Genomic DNA, 17,572 nt, shown 5'->3' with positions numbered 1-17,572 from the left:
ATGACAACTTATAGGTTTCTATTGTGCTTCTGTGTGTGAAAGGTTTGCAATTCTGCAAGAGCCTAATTTTTCGAAAAACAATGCAAATGCATATTTAATTATTTTTTGTAGGAAATTGATAGCTATTTGTTTGCGCACAAAGGAATACAGTGAACAAAAAGCTGTGCGTCAATGAAGCAACTAAGAGAAACACTCAATGGCTGTCACTCACCTGAGGTCCAACCACTCCTGGAGGACCAGGAGGGCCTGTTTTGCCTTGGAATCCCTGTGTATTATAAAAAGGAAATAAAAGTCATAAAGTTGCCTCAGTGGATGTAGATATAAGATAAAGAGTTGAATAACCAAAGCACAGCACACTCACAGTTTCTCCTCTCTGTCCAGGATGTCCTGGCAATCCGTCTTTCCCTGCAGGTCCCTGAGAATTTCAAACAAATTAAAGAATTTATATTAAAGGTCACACAGAATGGAAAGACAAAGGGCAAAGCTCATATTTCAGTAGAGTGTCTGGACTTACAGGGGGGCCCTTTGGTCCTGGGAAACCTGTTGGTCCCTGAGGCCCAGGCAATCCCTATAAAAATTTAAAAAGCACATAATTGAGTTAAGAATCGCGTGTCTGATCGAAACCTCTGCACGTCCCGAGAATAAAATGACTCCTGGTGATGCTGTTACGGTACGTACCCTCTCACCGGGAGGTCCCGGTGGGCCGTCATTCCCTGAGTTACCCTGGACACAAAAAATAAGGAATCAAATGTGAACATGTATAATGACATATTTCAGAAAGTGGCATTAAAATAAATACTAATACTCACCTTTGGACCAGCTTTTCCTGTCTGTCCTCTTGGTCCTCTCTCTCCTCGAGGCCCCTTAAGAAAGAAAAAAAAAGCTTTTTAACAAAAAAAAAGTTTGTAAAGGATGCATGTGATCTGAAAAGCTTGGTTATTGTCTCAGTGTGGATTCCCCTTCGAGCACGTTCAGGTCGAACGGCCACTTTTACTCAGGTGCCAAGTTCGCCATCTGCATGGAAGCACGAGTCTGCTGAGTAAGACTAACCGTTGGTCCTCTCTGTCCGCGTGGGCCCGGCTTTCCTGCTGTTCCCTGTGGACACGAAGAACACACACAACGATCAAAGGAATGCCACTCACATTATTAAGATCCTGCATCCTCTGGAAGAATGACTCTAATGCCAGGAGACAGAAATGTTTGCAAGCACAATTGAGCCATTTATGAGCTCAGAAATAGTCTTTTTATAATAAAATAGGATTTACTGTAAAAAAAAAAAAAAAAGACCATTAACATTTATCTTCACTTACATGTGAAGTCATTGCCACCTTGGAAAATGATATTTTAATAATCAATTATGCATGATATAGCAATTTTGCAGCAGTGTTACAATGACACTGGCTACATACAAATTTAATGAGGAAAACTATTAAATCTTTTATGTAGCTTTTTAAGTTTCAAACAAGTGTTGTGAAACTATCTTAATAGCTCTATTATCCCTTTCTGTCTCGGAGCTGGGTCTCATAAACTTTACAAATGTTTTGTGAAGATGACAAAGCTTAATGCGCCTTGCTCCACTCGTGTTGACAAACCATTACTCTTGCAGGCGAGCTAATGACCCATCCCTTCGACAAAAGAAAATGAAGCATTGCTCAAGAGCCACAAAGTGATAAACAAAGCTTTTGGGGTATCCAAATGAATTGTGCAAGTGGTAATGAAAAGCAATTGCAATGGTGAGCAATTGTGTCTCTGTTGCTTTGTGTTAGAGCCATGCAACTTCCACTAGGTTGATAAATCTGGAGCTGGGACGGGAGCCTGTCTCTGGCGGTACGCCTGTATCCAACCCTTGAGGGAATGAGACGAATATCAAGAAGTCTATCTACATACATACCCGAGTTCCTTTCTCTCCATTGGCACCAGGGAAACCTTGGAAACCCTGGGATCCCTGTGTGTGAGCAAGAGAGCAATTAATCATTTGAGAAGCAAACACAGTCACTATATTCCTTGTTTATACCCTTGGCTTAATACATTTAACAGAAGACTGCATGCACACAAGTAACAGCATTCCTTTATTGCTATTGTATCAGCAACTGAAGGCTGACACCAAATAGCATATTCAAATCCCCAGCTCTTTGATCAGGAAGCTTCAAGCATGTCCGCTTGTCAGACTGCAGCTTTGCCTCAGAGAGGCTAAACGATGAGCCATCAAAAAGTTCAGCAAAAGCAGCCTGCACATGCACGTGTGTGTATTTTTTATTTTCCTTGTTCTCTTTCAAATACACACAGAAAAGCACGTTTTGGTCAGGTTAACTGTGTCTCTGTGAGTTCTAACATTAGCTTAAATTAAATTGTCAAGTAAGTTTAATAACAAGCAATGTTGGCCAAAGCAAGGAAATAAGACATAATTTAAATTATTACACTGAATTAAAAGAAAGATAAAGTCACATTAAAGCACAATTTAAAAAAAACTGTTAAAAAAAAAAAGAAAGGCAATTATTTGAGAATAATTTGGGATTATTAACACCATACACTAAACAACTTACACGTAAGTAGACATAACCTGAAAAGGCTTATGAATGGAGGTATATTTTCAGCCACGAAAAAACTATTGGAGAGCTAGATGATCAGCAATTAAACCAACCTGACAGGCTCTGCAAATATGGAACTTAATAAAATAGTAAAAAGCAGCAGTCGACTGACCCTAACAAGTGTCACGCAAGTTCATGTGTCCATGAACACAGAAAGCTCTAACAGATAACACAGAGCTAACCCAGGGACTGGTGGTGAAATACTGTATGTTCATCTAGCGGCATCATTGGTTTCATTGGTGCCTCGCCCAAATTAACATACAGTAATTACTGTAACCGAGCATGGATATGGTAAAATCAGTAAATTAATAACAATGCTCTTTAGCAGTATAAATGCAATTACCTTTGGTCCTTGTCTTCCTGGGTATCCTGGCAATCCAGGAACTCCGAGTTTACCCTGTAAAAGAGAAAGATTAGTAAGTATACTGTTATATACGGTCCTGACAGGAACTTATAAAAGTTTATCAAAAAGTATTTACAAAAATTAATTTACTACTTTTAACAAAAAAAACGACAAGGTTGAGCTCCATGAAACGATTCATCAAATTAAGAGACATAATAAGGTTCCTGCTCTATGTAAAAATGTAAAAACTGAACATTTAACGCAGCATTTACTTAATCCACTGATCTTCTCCTGCCTCAAACCAAACTCCTTATTAGAGCCGTACCAAATTATTCCTCTTAATCCGTGACACCTGATAACCAGTGATAACCTCTTCTCATATTAAAAAGACAAGATGTTTCAGACTTTGAGAGAAATGTGTGCTTTTGGCATCTGCCAAATGCATGGCGATGATGGGATTATTTCAAATAAAATCCTGTAAAAAAAATGTAAATAAATGTTTTTAATTAAACATTCTCAAGCCAACAGAGGATTTCAATTGGCATCAAATTAAAACTTATAATTACAACGTCTAGTAAGAGTCTGTTGATTTATAATTTAATATTAACACTGTCTTTGCTATAGTACCTATAATCTACACATACATTATACTGTATATGAACCTTCTCTGTACCCAGCTGAACTACTACACTCATCTGAAGGGCAGCAGGACACTACAGCCATTACACAGAGGCTGCCAACTGTGTTTACTGTGATTAGCCAGGTTGCTACAGAGTAGCCGCAAACAGCTCTATATACATGAAGCACTCTGCTTATAAATCTCATCAATCCCGAATTCCACAGCCTCTATTTCAGCTATGTCTGTAGCAAAAGCAGTGTCTTAATTTTTTTTGATTCTTGCAATGCAAGAAGTATTTATAATGTTGAACACAAGATGTTTTCATGAACTACATAAACCAAAATAGCAGCACTTGTGAAGATGCCCACACAGTCTAAATAGGGTTTACGAGTTATCTACAGACTTTCTTTACCTCGCTGATCTCCTAATTCCATGTACATTCCTAACTTAATGCAAGTAAAGAAGGCTGGCTCTCTCCCACAGTATGCTGTAAGCTCTTTGCATCTGTGAGTTTAAGTAATAAAAACTCTGTTATTCTAGCGAGTAACATCTCCATTAAAACGTGCAGAAACACTACAGCGGTATTTTTAGAACCGGATCAGTGTGTGGGGAAAAGCTGGTGTGAAGGCTATAATTAGGCATGAAAGAGACTGCTGTTAGCTAATGTGTGACCAAGATTCGGATGGATATCTGCTTTTTAAATTACACTGTGAATAACAAACACAAGTTTCGCCTGTCCTCACTGGATAAGGATTGGACCAGTCAAGCAATTACTCTGCCTCTGTTTAAGTCAGTTTTTTTAAGAATCTCACCTTCTCACCACTTGGGCCAAGAGGACCAGCATCTCCTGGAAGCCCGGAACGACCCTTTGGCCCCTCGGGGCCATCTTCACCTCTGGGTCCTGCTGGTCCAAGTTCTCCCTGGAAAGCACAAGATGTAAAAAATACAAATGCCATTAGCCTGTATGGTAAACAAACAAACAAACAAAAACAAGGTACTTGAGCACATCTCTCCCCTCAGGTTTTGCAAAGATTATTCTATTGACTGTGCATTCACAAATTATTAGCATCAGTGGGAATATTTTTCCACTCATATAGCTTTCTAAGGTGATTACAATGAATCTGGGTACTATAAGAGAGATCTGAAACAAGTATTTTGTTATGACTGGTATAAAAAAACAGTTTTGCTCTCTATAGTCTATAGCTTGTTACCTTAATAAGCAAGATGCTTGCCTTTAAAGTGTTTTACTTCCTCTGAGGGAGTATATCAACTTGTATGTTTACTCATAGTTGCCATAGTTTATCTCATTTACATAATGTTTAGTAGGCTATTCAATCACTTGAGCGAAATGTCCTACAAGACTGGTAAGCGGTCACGTGCCTGCAAAACATCTATTAGCACTAATTAGCTGGTTGCTAACCAAGCTAGCTTGCACTTTTGACAACTTAGACCTCCATCCTCTTGCACAAATATGGTCACTTTTTGCTCTATAACTTAAGAATGCTTTGCTTTTATTATTCATCGAAAAAGGGGCTTAAGGATGCTAATTTCTGTTGCTTCATCATTAAAGAAATTAGCTATTTTAATATTGCTTCTCTTTTTAAGTGTGCTTTCCTTCAAGCGGGACACATATTAAGTGACAGACTACAAACTCACTCTGACAGCCAGTCACTGTTGCATGAGACCTGGTGGTGTGTAAAAAGATATCTAGCTAAAGGCTTGCGCAGAGTTGAAGGCAAAGCCAGTGTGCTCGCACACCAGCACTTAAAACGGCATCAGACAAACTGTACTTGACTCACACTTGCAAGCTCATCAAACAGAACACTTTAAATTGAGCACACTCACACACTTTTCATAGGCACGCTTCAAAATGAGTCATTTACATTCCGGTCTATGTGCATCTCCAAAACAGAGGGCCTCCTCAAATCTTTGCTTTCATCTGGATCTGCTGCATCTCCAGAGGAAAATAAGCCGGAGCCCCATGTCTCTCTCCCGGGTTTAAAGGGGTTTAAAGTGCCATTGATTTCTCCTTCCTTTCTATGCTCAGCTAGAGACAGCCTGGTCAGGGATTGGAGGGTTGATGTTTGAAGTATTGGCTTGTGCAAGTTATGTTTCTTACTGTAGAAAGCATTTTTTTCTTAAGACTTGACAGTGTAAATCCCTGAAGCACTTTGGAGAAAGAGGCTGTAGTCAGGAAAACCTGTCAAAGTCGCGCTTTTCTCCTAAAGTTGTCGAGGTTAGGAGTGACTGGAAAGAGGCAATGGGGATGGAAAAGAAATTGGAAACTGCTCACATTAAAACAAACGCACGCACACAAACCACTTGTCAACTGGAACAACACCTTATGTTTGCTCATTAGCCACAATTCTGCGGTAGTCACAGAGGCTTAGGCAATGAAAGTGGATAAAGTGACAGGAGTGGTTGCTCCTTTCACTTACTGTGGATAAAGGTCACCCTCACCCCCCCAATAAAACAAAGGTAGTTCTGAGTGCAGCACTTAAGAGTTGTTTCATTAATGTGATCATTTGAGTGATTCATCCAGCAGTCAAGTTTAAACAAACAAGCCTTACCCTGTCGCCTTTGATACCCATATCTCCCTTGAAGCCGGGGAAGCCGTCTTCTCCCTAGCAGAAGGATAAAGAAAACGATGTTGAAACCATTTGATTGGTATGCATGCAGAGATGATCAAATAAGTCCACACAACTTTCTTAGACGTTTTTTAGCCGGCTGTTTGAATTCCTTTACCTTTTCACCCTTGTGTCCTTTAAGGCCACGCACACCGTCAGCTCCCTGTGATACAAGAACAGGCAGAAATTACAAACCAGTGGGGAGGATAACGGACGGCTACACTTTTTTTAAAACTTAGAAGTAAATTGTGCAAAAGAGGATACTCTTTAGGATGGATTCATTTTCATTGTTTTGGTGTATAAATTAGCATACAAAGTTTCTTCCTTCTTGACCAATCTTTTCATCTTCCCTGAGAGCAGACTTCAGCCATGTAACAGGGGGACTATTAGCTACGAGTCGAGCCACTTGTGTGATCCCCCTAGCTCAGTAGCAGCTTTAATGATTGGATCAGTCACACTTTCTTTCCAAGAATTATTTGATGGGAATTCTTTTGTCTCGGTTTCATCAGATACTAATGGCACAGAGGAAGGAGAGGGCTGTGCACCTTGAACTGTTATCAGCCCCTTTGCCATCTCAGTCTTTCTGACAAACACAGACAGAAGCCTATACAAAACATTTTTAAGGGGATTTTTTTTAATTTATTTGCAAAATCACACTAGTCTGGTTGGCCAAACACCAAAAAACAACAACAACAACAACACTCAAATGAGATATTGGGGAACTATTAACACATTAAATGCAAAGTACAAAAAAATACATAAAATTAATTTCTTAGTGGTTGATAATCAACTCACCTTCACGCCTCGAGGCCCAGGATAACCAATAGGTCCTTGAGGGCCAGGAGGACCCTAGAGAGACAAATATTTAATAAGAGTTTGCAGCACGTAGTTTTTAACAATCCAAGCATGCACACACACACACACACACGCACACATTTTGCTAATCTTATCTTCGTGAATGCAAACACATTTTATGCAAATGTTTCTGAACAAGGACAACAGGAGGGGAAACGAAAAAGTGAGAAAAGCGTAAATAAAGGAAGGAAGAAATGAAAGCTAGCTCATGGGAAGCAAATGTAATAAAACTCACCATGTGGCCTTTCTCTCCAGAAGGCCCCTCTTTTCCAGGGTGACCCTGTGAATTATTAAGAGCAATATTATGGCATTTCATTTGAGGATAATTACTACCATAAATACCACAAGGCCCCTTAAACAGAGAAATTAGGTTATTAAAACTGTTGGAGGGACGTATCAAAGTGGAAAACTGCAAAAAAAAAAAAAAAAAAAAATAGAGCCATTGCAGTCTAATTGCATTTGAGATTTGTATTAAAGAGGCCCTACTAGCTATCACTGAGCTCAAAAAGCACAGACTGTCATTTTCTTAATTTTGTACAAGCAATATAGCAAACAGCATCGTGCATGTATGACACAAAACTCCACCTCATCAAAAAACGCACACATCCACACACATGCATGGATGCTCATCTGAAAGGACTAAGAGGAAAATGATTGCATTCTCATTAACAAAAGGAGCTGTGCAAACCCTCTGATGGGCTATTAGTGATATGAGGATGGAGAGAGAAACAGATACATGAGAAGAGGCAGAAAGGGAGCACTAAGGTTGGGAATATTGTGCTTGCTTTATATGCAACAAAACAGATTTAACAGGAACAGCCTGGCTGTGTAACTCAGGGAGAACTACCCTCAAAAGAAATTATTAAAAGGCTGAGAGATATTGTGTGTCGTGGGGCTCTACTTTATCTCCTTTTTCTGTTTTGCTTTTTTTTTTTTAATCTTTTTCTTGCCCTGTAGTTATTCAAATCTTGGCCCTATCTCTCTTAGGTGCCACCTGGTACCTTCCAAGAAACATCTGCCATTATAGCAGGTGTACTGTCTGTGCAGGGATGTCAGAGGGACTGTTTGCCTATATAAAGTGCGTCTGTTGTGATGTGTTTTATCCTGTGAAGCAAAAGGCTGTATAAAATAAAATTAGAGATATGGCTTTAAAAATGTGAGTTCTCACAGCTACCTATAAAAAACTCTTTATAAACAGACAGAGGGGAGGAAAAAGATAAAATACGGCTCTTTGGAAACGTGGCCTAAAAACTCACTGGAGGGCCATCAGCTCCTGGCATTCCTGGCAAGCCTGGCTTTCCGGTCGGGCCCTGGGTAGATGATAGAAGGTCAGAGTAAACATGACAAGATAACAAGAGCACACGGAGCCATCACAGGATATAGATGTCTATCGGTATAACAACAACGTGAGGTTTAGCTGATATAACACTGACTATTGTTACATAATCCATTCAAATGCTGGCGAGACATATCCCAGAAGCCCACACATGACACCAGAACCCAGGGGATCACAAAATCCTGTAGGTGTCATCCTTTGGTGATGATGAGTGTGCGTAAAATTTCATTTATTGTCATTATAATTCATTTGAACCTCAGTGGCCAAAAGACAAACAGTAGGATTCTTAGACAAGCAAAGGTACAGACACATAAAATGAATCATGACGATAATAGGATGCAGATTTCTTTTCTCTTTGTTATGCTCATTAGCTCTAGTCCCAAAAATTATTTACATGGTGTTTTGGGGTGGCAAAGTCTTGCATATGTATTGAATGTGTTGTATTAAATTCAAAGATCTACGATTTAAGTCTACTGTTTCGCTTTATTACACTTAGCAAATATCATGATGGCTTTAATGTCTTTTAAAATCAGGGCACACGCGGTACCTACATTACCAAATCCCAAATGCTCAATAATAAAGTGAGTGTGCTCCATATAAGTTAGCCAATGTAATTTAGCTGAAATGAAATTAAAATGTATCAGGATTCAAATCTGTCTGTACCATCTACAAGGCAACATTTAGTCCTGCATTGGGGATGAGGAGGCATTTGCATAATTGTGTGATAAGCATTTCTGAATAAGATAGCAACTTGGCTTTCCGCTCATGAAAATGAATGCGATCAGCTATTTTATACATTCTGATTCTTTTTGTTTTTAAAGCATCTTAGAGTTTTTTTTAGTGGAGTTACAGGATTTTAGAGCCACGTGGTATGTTACCTTCTCTCCTGGAGGTCCAATGGGTCCTTGAGGCCCTGCAAGTCCCTGTGGGGAGGATACAGAAATGATCAGCAAGCTTTCATTTCACACTTCCGAGAAAGAAAGATCTAAATTCACACTACATTTTCATCACTCACCTGGGCTCCTGGGTTGCCTTGCTGTCCGGGAGGTCCTGGCTCTCCTTGGGGTCCCTGAAAAAGAAAAATTGTCTTAGAAATCTCCCCATGTAGAAAAGACTGAATAATTTATTGATTTTCAACCAGGCTGTGTGAATGCGAAACTGATTTGGTGACCAGCATTGTCCAGCAAAGGGGAAAATTTCCTCTGAAAAAATATAAATGAGAAGCAGTAGCACACTTCTGCATGATTACCTCATAACAACACAATAAGCCACAACTTTTGGACTGATGGAGTAGCATCTTTCCACGGCTCGAGGTAAGAGACACACACACACGTACACAGTGCACATTACCGCAACTACTTTCCTAATGAAAGAAACTGCTGAGGCACAAACACAACAACACCTTTCCCAATGAGATAACTGGCAATCAATTATATTTCCTCAGGCCAAGAGTCGGGGAACGCTCCTGGTCTTTCATCTCTACCTCGTTGGATCGTTCCCAACAGAACAAAGGAGCTGCTTCAGTTAGGCATTCTCTCATTACAGCCGGGCGCTGCCTGAAATTGAGCTGGAATGGTACAAGCGGCCGAGGTGGACTGCTCAAATAGACCTAAACACAGGCAGCCTATTCTTCATTATGTCTTAATGTCTGATTGAACTGGTGTGTGTGTGCTTGTGTGTGTTTGCCCATGAGTGCATATCATGGGCTTTTTTGAGGGTGAAATTAAGCAAACGTTGATTGAAATTGAAATTGTGCGTGTTGGTTTATCTGAGAGTTTGCACATATAGGCAATTTAGTTCATTCCAGCTTCACTTACTATGTTTCCCTTGGGTCCAGGGTGGCCATCCATTCCAGTAACGCCCTACAGCAGGTGACAAAAGAACATTAAGAACAAAAAATGAAAAGGGAAAGGCAGCAAATCTATAAAAGACTAAAATGGACAGAATCGACTGTGTGAATGAATTTTAAAGTCTGATGTATTTGAATCGCTAACTCCTACAGAGAGATATCAGTTTCAAAAATGTGCAGTGTCCACGTTAAATTAAATCCGCTGGAACAAATTAGATTGAAGCCTCGCTGCACTGTAGACATCTATCAGAGAAGCTGAAGTTAAACTCAATAACATATGCTACTCTTTTGTATATTGTGTCTGAGAGATATTGAGTTTTGTATTTCCCCGTGGTTGTTGTTTGTCCTTCCCTTTTCTCTCGCTGCTTATGAGATGCTAAAAAATTGATTCCGCTCTCTAAACTGTAAATCTATTGCTGGATATGAAAAGTTGAGAAGTTGAAGGAGAGGTGAGAGGGTTGGGTGGGGGGTGGGCACTCACAGGTGGTCCAGGAGGTCCCTGAGGTCCTTTTGGGCCCAGCAAACCCCGAGGCCCCTGTGGTAAAAATGAAGGGAAATGAGATTGAGAGTGATATCACACCTGTGAAAAAGGACTAATGCATTATTAAACACGTTCAGCTAAATCAAGTTTCAAAATTATACTGCTGGAAATAACCTCACTTTCCAAATGTCCTTGAGGATTTTCTACAGAGTGAGATGTGAGGGAAAGCTGAAGCCCGCTCTCCTTTTTTTCCTTCTTTCTTTCTTTCTCTCTCTCTTTTTTTACTACTCTTGCATTTCCCTCAGCCGTACCCATGAAACAGTGCTGTGATTTTCTTTCTGTGTGCCATGCCTCACAGCTACAGTTACCCAAGTAGATGGATTGTCCTGACTGTGTGAATTCAAACCAATGTAGCGCACCCTGGTGGATAAAAAAGATCATAACATGCAATATCAAGGGCTTTCTGATGGTTTCTCCTTTTCCTGTCTTTTCCACCCTCCGCAGGGAATATCCTGCATGGGTGAGGCGGGGTGTGGGAGGCTATTAAAAGAAGCTTGATGTGTTCTGCTTGCTTTTCTCACCACTAGAGATTCCCCTGTACACATGAGTTCTGATCAACATTCACTTTGCACCACAATAGCACTAAAAAATAAAAAATTCCAAGTCTATATGACTATGAACATGTGATATATGATACCAGCCGACAGTATGATTGTTCAGTAACACAATAACATGATGACAGCAGGCCTGCAGCTCTTATACATTTCCCTGAGTGTAAGACTGAATGGTAATATATGTGATCACTCACTGGTTCACCAGGAAGTCCCCTGGGTCCGATCTCTCCATCATCTCCCTGGGAAAGAAAAGAGCAGGTCAGGCTGTGGAACAGACAGTGAATTATAATGGAGGAGAAAGTGAGGATGTGCAAGTGTGTGTGTGTGTGTGTGTAATGTGAAAACATAATGAAGAAACAGAGGAAGTGGGGGATCAAGTTGCATCAGTTGTGTTTAATGGAGAAGGTGAGGGAAATTGGGAAAAGGTATTTTTGCAAAGAGAAAAAACTGAACGTATTATAAGGAACGAAATCGACGAGAAGGAGAAAGTAGGAAGAGAAAGTGGAAGTTCAATTCAAATGATGACAAAACGGTGCGTTTGGGAAGAATCCTGCAAAGAAGTCATTTGTGCAAGAGCAGAACAAATTCAGATAGTGCGACTTCGTGTGCACAGCACTTGAGGTTGATAAGAAAATGAAGGGGCAGGAGTGAAATTCTTTTCTTTTTTTTGTTTTACCCTCTCTCCATCCTCTCCAGGACCACCCGGAGGTCCATGGGGGCCGGGTTCACCCTGTGAAAACAAATATGAACATGTTTAACTGTTGTCCAAATTCCAACAGGCACACACCTCTCAGGTTAAAGGTTAAAATGCTTACTCTGTGTCCTTTTTCACCAGGAAGTCCAGCCAGACCATCAAATCCTCTGTCTCCCTTAAAAGCGGGGAAAAAAGAACATTTAATGATATAGATCACCACCTCAGCTTAAAAATTAACTTCAAAAAATCTTTTTGTCAAAAGTGGCACATTTAAGTGCATCGTGAATGGAAAAGACGACATACCTTTGGTCCAGTCTGTCCTGGCATGCCCCTGGCACCATCAGCTCCAGAGCGACCCTGTAAAAGCAACAGCACATGTTCTACCTCCAGATCAAGACAATCACAGAGCATTTACTATTTGCAATCGCAAACAAACACTGTGAAGTGCATCAAAACTATCATGCTTAGTCTTAATATTACTTCTTTGCTGCTGAATAGCTTGGTTGACAACTTACTCGTCTACCAGGCTTTCCAGGAGGTCCAGGGGTTCCCAAAGGTCCACGTGGTCCCTAAAACAAAAGTGCTGTAAATCACTGAGCCATCTTTTTCATTTCCAATCTATCCACCTAAATTAGGCTTTTTAGCTGATTTGCTAGTAACGGAATATTACAAAGGCTCAGCATTAGTGAACACATTTCCACATTTGCTTAGACTGATATGATCAGAAACTGATCCTGAAAACAGAATGTAGCATGGTGATTTCTAGTACCTGAGGTCCTGCCTCTCCAGACTCCCCCTTCAGTCCTGGTACACCAGGAGGACCCTTAAAAAGAAAAATACTGACTAAAAATTCATATAACAATTGAGCAAGACCATCCTGTGTGCAACAGAATCTGCAGATCAGAGTATTTGTGCTTCAGTGTTTTTGCTGGGAGGTGATTTGCCATACATACCAGCGGTCCAGGTCTGCCAGTCAAACCCATTGGCCCTGTAGGACCGCGCATAGCCAGCTGACCAAAGAAAGGAGAAATAACATAAAAATGAAATCAAATGAAACATATGGAAAAGAAGGAAAGAGGACAATTTAGCTCATGTGTGAATAGAACTGCAGCAGATTTAGCAATTCATATTTGTCTCTGCTGTATACTGTGTCTATACTTGTGCTCTGCATGTTAATGTTAAACTTAATTCACAAAATGCAGCATCTATTAATAATAAATGAGGAAGAACATTGTAGGAAATGTGCCACAAATACAGTAAAAGTCATGTGATAAGCAGTAACAAAATGTTAAAAACGAAACAAAAATAAAAAAAAATATGACATTTGAGGAGAAGTGAGGGAAAAAAAGTTAAAAGTATAGAATGAAATGATCTGAAATAAGATATTTTCCACATGAGAATCTTATAGTTCGCAGAGTTTAGCAACAAAGAGCAGTAAAAATAGCAGAAATGTGAAGGTGTAAACTGTTACCCTAGCCTGCTGCATGATGGCTTGCATCTGGGCCTCCTGTGCTGATACAGCAGGTCCCTTCTGCCCAGAGTCACCTCCGGCGCTGAGTCTGAACTATGGAAGGAATGATAGCTTGGTGAGACTTCAGTCCCATAAAAAGGAATACACAAGAAACAAAAAAATGAGAGCCAAGAGAAGCATGTGTAAGGACTAAAGTGCTGGCCTGTGGCAAAATTAATCTTTTAAGTTTAAACAGCCACACACTGTTACCAACAATAGCTCTAATATTTCTTTAATACAGTCTGTCCATTTAAGAAAAACAACAACAACAAAAACAACAACAACTATGCTACAGCCTCCAGCTGTCAAATCAGCTCCATCCATGGCTGCTTGCAGGCCATAATGTTCACATTCGACTGCCATCTGGTGGTGATAAGCCAGCATTACACCCTAACATGAATATTCATGCCTATGGTGCAACTCTTGACTTTGTTTGGGCCAGACATCTTGGTTTGGATTACACGGCACAGTCCTCAGGAGACTGACTGTCAGTTGTGCTGCAGATGCAGAGGCAACACAGCAGTGAAATGCTGTGCAGGATTTCAAAGTCACAGAGAGGGTTGTTGCCACGAAGCAAAATACAAACCGTTGATCTAGAACATCAGGGATGAGTCAGATGTACTGTAGCTGAATAAAAACAATATTTTTTCATATTTTCCCACAAATCCCGCAGTTTTTCTTCGTCCACTTGATTCTATCTCTGCCATGCAAACGAGATGTTCTGATTTATCAAGAAATGGCTAAAAAAAAAGAGAAGCTGCTTCACCAGTGTCTAGATTTGCCACCTAACCCTGCCGTGCTGCTCATGTTGACTCCATCATTTCAAGACAGAACGTCTTGAAATGATGAGAAGGCGTGTTTCTCATTAGACTTGGAGCTCAAGGATCGCCGGCTTTCTGCCAGCAGATACACCAGAACACCTTGTCCAGACAGAGTTTGCCACATGACTCCGCCAGACAGTTTTTGAGGAATCCTGAAACCACAACTCTGTATCTGCACAACTAATCAGTTACAACCGCAGCAGCAGCATTTTCCCAGCACCTAATAAAGAAAGCGGAGGAGGTAGACATCACAGGAAGCTATTAGGATGTCTGAGCAACTGTTGCGGTCAAGTCTGACATAGAAAAAAAAAAGATGCTCGGTAGCATTAACTTTGCTGACTTGGCTAGGATTTGTGCAGCTTAAAGCAGCTGACATTACAGCTGTTATTTAAGAATCTCACTCAACATGTTGAAGCACATATTTATGCAACAAAACGCTCGTTAGTAGGGCTGAGTATCGTCACTGATTTCTAGAATCGATTCGATTCCGATTCACAAGGTCCCGAAACGATTCGATCCACGATTCGATTCAATTCGATTTGTATCTGGGAAATTTTGCCTCAGACAGTCAGAAATATTCTAATTCAGATCAGTACATTTACATATATTTGTATCTATAAAAAGGAAGCTGACACTCGCAAGACTTTATCAAAGGTGTGAGCATCACAGCAGATGCTTCTGTGTCAAAGTAGCTGAAGATAAAACACAGAAAAACATGAAGGTGATTTTTCCTGGCCTGGGATTTTATAAAAGTATTCTGCAGTACATCAAAAACGAAAGAAGAACATTAATCAACACATGAACATTACCTCTGAAGTTACAGCGGTTTTATTAGAGACACGGCTAAGCGTTTTGCATTTTGCATAATTTTAAAAAGTTTCAATTTGTTCAGAAGCCCATTGAACAGCAGAAATGAGGTTTTCTTTTCGGAAGTAAGTGAAAGGAAAAAAACAGCGGCCAACAGCGCTGTAAACAACGGTAGACTTGTGGGTAACAAGCAAGCAAATAATGCAGAAAACAGATTTTTAGACGGGAAACTGTTCTTGAAGTACAGAGAGAGAGAGAGAGCTGTGCATGAAGTGTGGTGGAAGCAAAACAGCAAAAGTCAGAGGGAATTCATGACGATGTTTATGTGAAGCGTAGTTTGGATCTTCTTTTGCTGCTGGTTCGGTCAATATTGTTTGGAGAGAGATCAAAACTAACAGCTTTAGAATCAGCGCAAAAAGGGCGTAAACACAAAGCGCGGCCAAAAACATCAGAATCAGCGAGCTGTCGGCTTTCAGCCCCGACCGTGTCCGTGCCGTCGGGTGAGAAAGGCAACATCTCACTGATTCTTGTCCGTGGGTCTGCGCTTTGTGTTTACATTTATGTGCAGAATCCGTGTTCCTGCTCTCATTTACTGTTTTAGCTGTTTGGTGGTTGTTGAAATTTTGTGAGGTTTCACCTGAGATTCTGGCGTTTTGGGCAAAATAAATTTATATTAAAAAATCGATTCAGGATTTTAATGAATCGATTTTACGTTATCCAAGCCAGAATCGATTTTAATCGATAAATCGATTATCAAAACCCACCCCTACTCGTAAGGGTTAGGCTCATCATAAATGGCTTGATGGGAAACCCCCTTTATTCCACTTCATTGTATAAGTTATCGCTAAAACACGGTGTCAATAATAACAATTGGTCTTAAAGGAGGTTAAACAAGGATTAAAGCACTAAGTTAGAATTTCTGACTTTGGAAGAAGAAGAAGAAGAATTGTATTTTACTTACAGGCAGCATCAGGACAGTTCCAGGAGGTCCTGGCAGGCCATCAGCACCAGGAAGACCAGGACGACCTGGAAGACCCTTAGATGGGAAATTACAAACACAAGTGAGTGTTTTATTATTTGTATTTGTAAACCTCTGGTGATGTTTAGGACATTAAAAAAAACAAAAAACAACCTTACCCTCTCTCCAGAATCTCCAGGACTGCCTGGTGGGCCGGAAGCACCTGGGGGTCCAGGGAGACCCTATTTTAAACAGAAGACCTCATTTAACTTCTATATATACACACAATACAACACAAGGTTTTGCCTTCATCTTGCAAAATGGTCACATACAGCAGAACGGAATGTGCATGTGGCAATATTTTATAAGAGAGGCTGTGAAGCTGTAAATCTTTGTGGGGTATTCTTATTTGTTTATATTGTAGTGCAACGCTTCAGTGGCTGGACTCCATCTGCAGGGTGTCAAAGCAAATCTGTATTAAAGGAATCTTCCTAAATAAATGACGACGTTCCTTCGACATCTAATCAAGTCCAAAAACCGCTTTGGGGGAACTGCTCGGGCCACTCCTTTTTGCATCGGGAGCCAGCAAAGCATTAAAACTCGAATTTTCTGGTAGTGCAGACAAACAATGAATGCGTGAAAGGAAGCTCTATTGGCTTTTCTTTACCAAGTGGCTGCCAAGAAAAACGGCAGCGATTACGATGCGAGGGGGGGGGGGGGAGGAAAACACAGGAAGTTAAGAGACAGGAAGATTGACTTACTGTTGGCCCTTCAGGCCCAGCCGGACCTTCCACTAACATTCCCTGAAACACACAAGCACAAATCATTAGGCCTCATTCATAAGCACATGGCTGCAAACAACACTGTCACACTTGAGTACAATACACAGGAAAACGTTCACTTGTAAACTTGTCCCTTCATCATGTTCCCATCTTTGCTGACTCATGTGCATGCATGCCTGTCACTGCAGCTGTGTTTGCAGTCGATCCACAGAGAACGAGAGAGTGGCTGCAAACAACAGGCAAAGCCATCCTGAGGTGCTTCCCCTACCCGGACAAGTTCAGTTAAGGGCTAATCAGATCAGTGGGGATGTTAAACTTATTCACACATGCAAACGGAAACATAAAGCCAGTTTAGCCATGCCTATGAACATTTTGGAATTAGTTCAGTCTAAGTGTAGGGTTAGTGTTTGAGTTAGGGCCTGATCAGTAACACTGAAAAGGCAATAATAGCAGTTCATCTCATTTCAATGTCTCAAAGACTCAAGGATCTGACTTAACAGATGCATCAGTGCAGCTCTACAGCTACATAAATACCACATTGTTTGCTCTTGTGGTAGCAATTTGGCTTTTTGTTTTCTGAGATTAAAATTCTGCCCACTCTCCAAAGTTCAAGCTGCCTTCAGAGCATTTTTATTTTAAACACTTCCTTCAGACTTGTTGTTTTTTTTTTTTCTTCAATCCCTGCAGT

General features: G+C 40.5%; 1 protein-coding gene across 5 annotated transcripts in view; it reads right to left on the bottom strand.

Annotated features, from left to right (window-relative positions):
• The window catches only part of col5a1 (procollagen, type V, alpha 1), a 75,049-nt gene that overhangs the window by 16,671 nt on the left and 40,806 nt on the right, over nt 1-17,572 (bottom strand). For all 5 annotated transcript variants that reach the window (XM_026173328.2, XM_080304150.1, XM_080304152.1 and 2 more), the window contains 29 exons: nt 16,864-16,905; nt 16,282-16,344; nt 16,106-16,180; nt 13,478-13,570; nt 12,960-13,016; nt 12,776-12,829; nt 12,522-12,575; nt 12,310-12,363; nt 12,128-12,181; nt 11,989-12,042; nt 11,507-11,551; nt 10,699-10,752; nt 10,186-10,230; nt 9,384-9,437; nt 9,247-9,291; nt 8,289-8,342; nt 7,268-7,312; nt 6,973-7,026; nt 6,296-6,340; nt 6,121-6,174; nt 4,363-4,470; nt 2,932-2,985; nt 1,892-1,945; nt 1,051-1,095; nt 810-863; nt 679-723; nt 515-568; nt 362-415; nt 212-265 (listed from right to left, as the gene is read on the bottom strand). In XM_026173328.2, the coding sequence (XP_026029113.2) occupies nt 212-265; nt 362-415; nt 515-568; nt 679-723; nt 810-863; nt 1,051-1,095; nt 1,892-1,945; nt 2,932-2,985; nt 4,363-4,470; nt 6,121-6,174; nt 6,296-6,340; nt 6,973-7,026; nt 7,268-7,312; nt 8,289-8,342; nt 9,247-9,291; nt 9,384-9,437; nt 10,186-10,230; nt 10,699-10,752; nt 11,507-11,551; nt 11,989-12,042; nt 12,128-12,181; nt 12,310-12,363; nt 12,522-12,575; nt 12,776-12,829; nt 12,960-13,016; nt 13,478-13,570; nt 16,106-16,180; nt 16,282-16,344; nt 16,864-16,905 (1,617 nt within the window). The remainder of the gene's footprint in view (nt 1-211; nt 266-361; nt 416-514; nt 569-678; nt 724-809; nt 864-1,050; nt 1,096-1,891; nt 1,946-2,931; nt 2,986-4,362; nt 4,471-6,120; nt 6,175-6,295; nt 6,341-6,972; nt 7,027-7,267; nt 7,313-8,288; nt 8,343-9,246; nt 9,292-9,383; nt 9,438-10,185; nt 10,231-10,698; nt 10,753-11,506; nt 11,552-11,988; nt 12,043-12,127; nt 12,182-12,309; nt 12,364-12,521; nt 12,576-12,775; nt 12,830-12,959; nt 13,017-13,477; nt 13,571-16,105; nt 16,181-16,281; nt 16,345-16,863; nt 16,906-17,572) is intronic.

Source organism: Astatotilapia calliptera, chromosome 7, assembly GCF_964374335.1.
Source record: "Astatotilapia calliptera chromosome 7, fAstCal68.1, whole genome shotgun sequence".
Lineage (NCBI taxonomy): Eukaryota > Metazoa > Chordata > Actinopteri > Cichliformes > Cichlidae > Astatotilapia > Astatotilapia calliptera.
The sequence above is the reverse complement of the archived record's forward strand: the minus strand, read 5'-3'. Positions and strand labels throughout refer to the sequence as shown.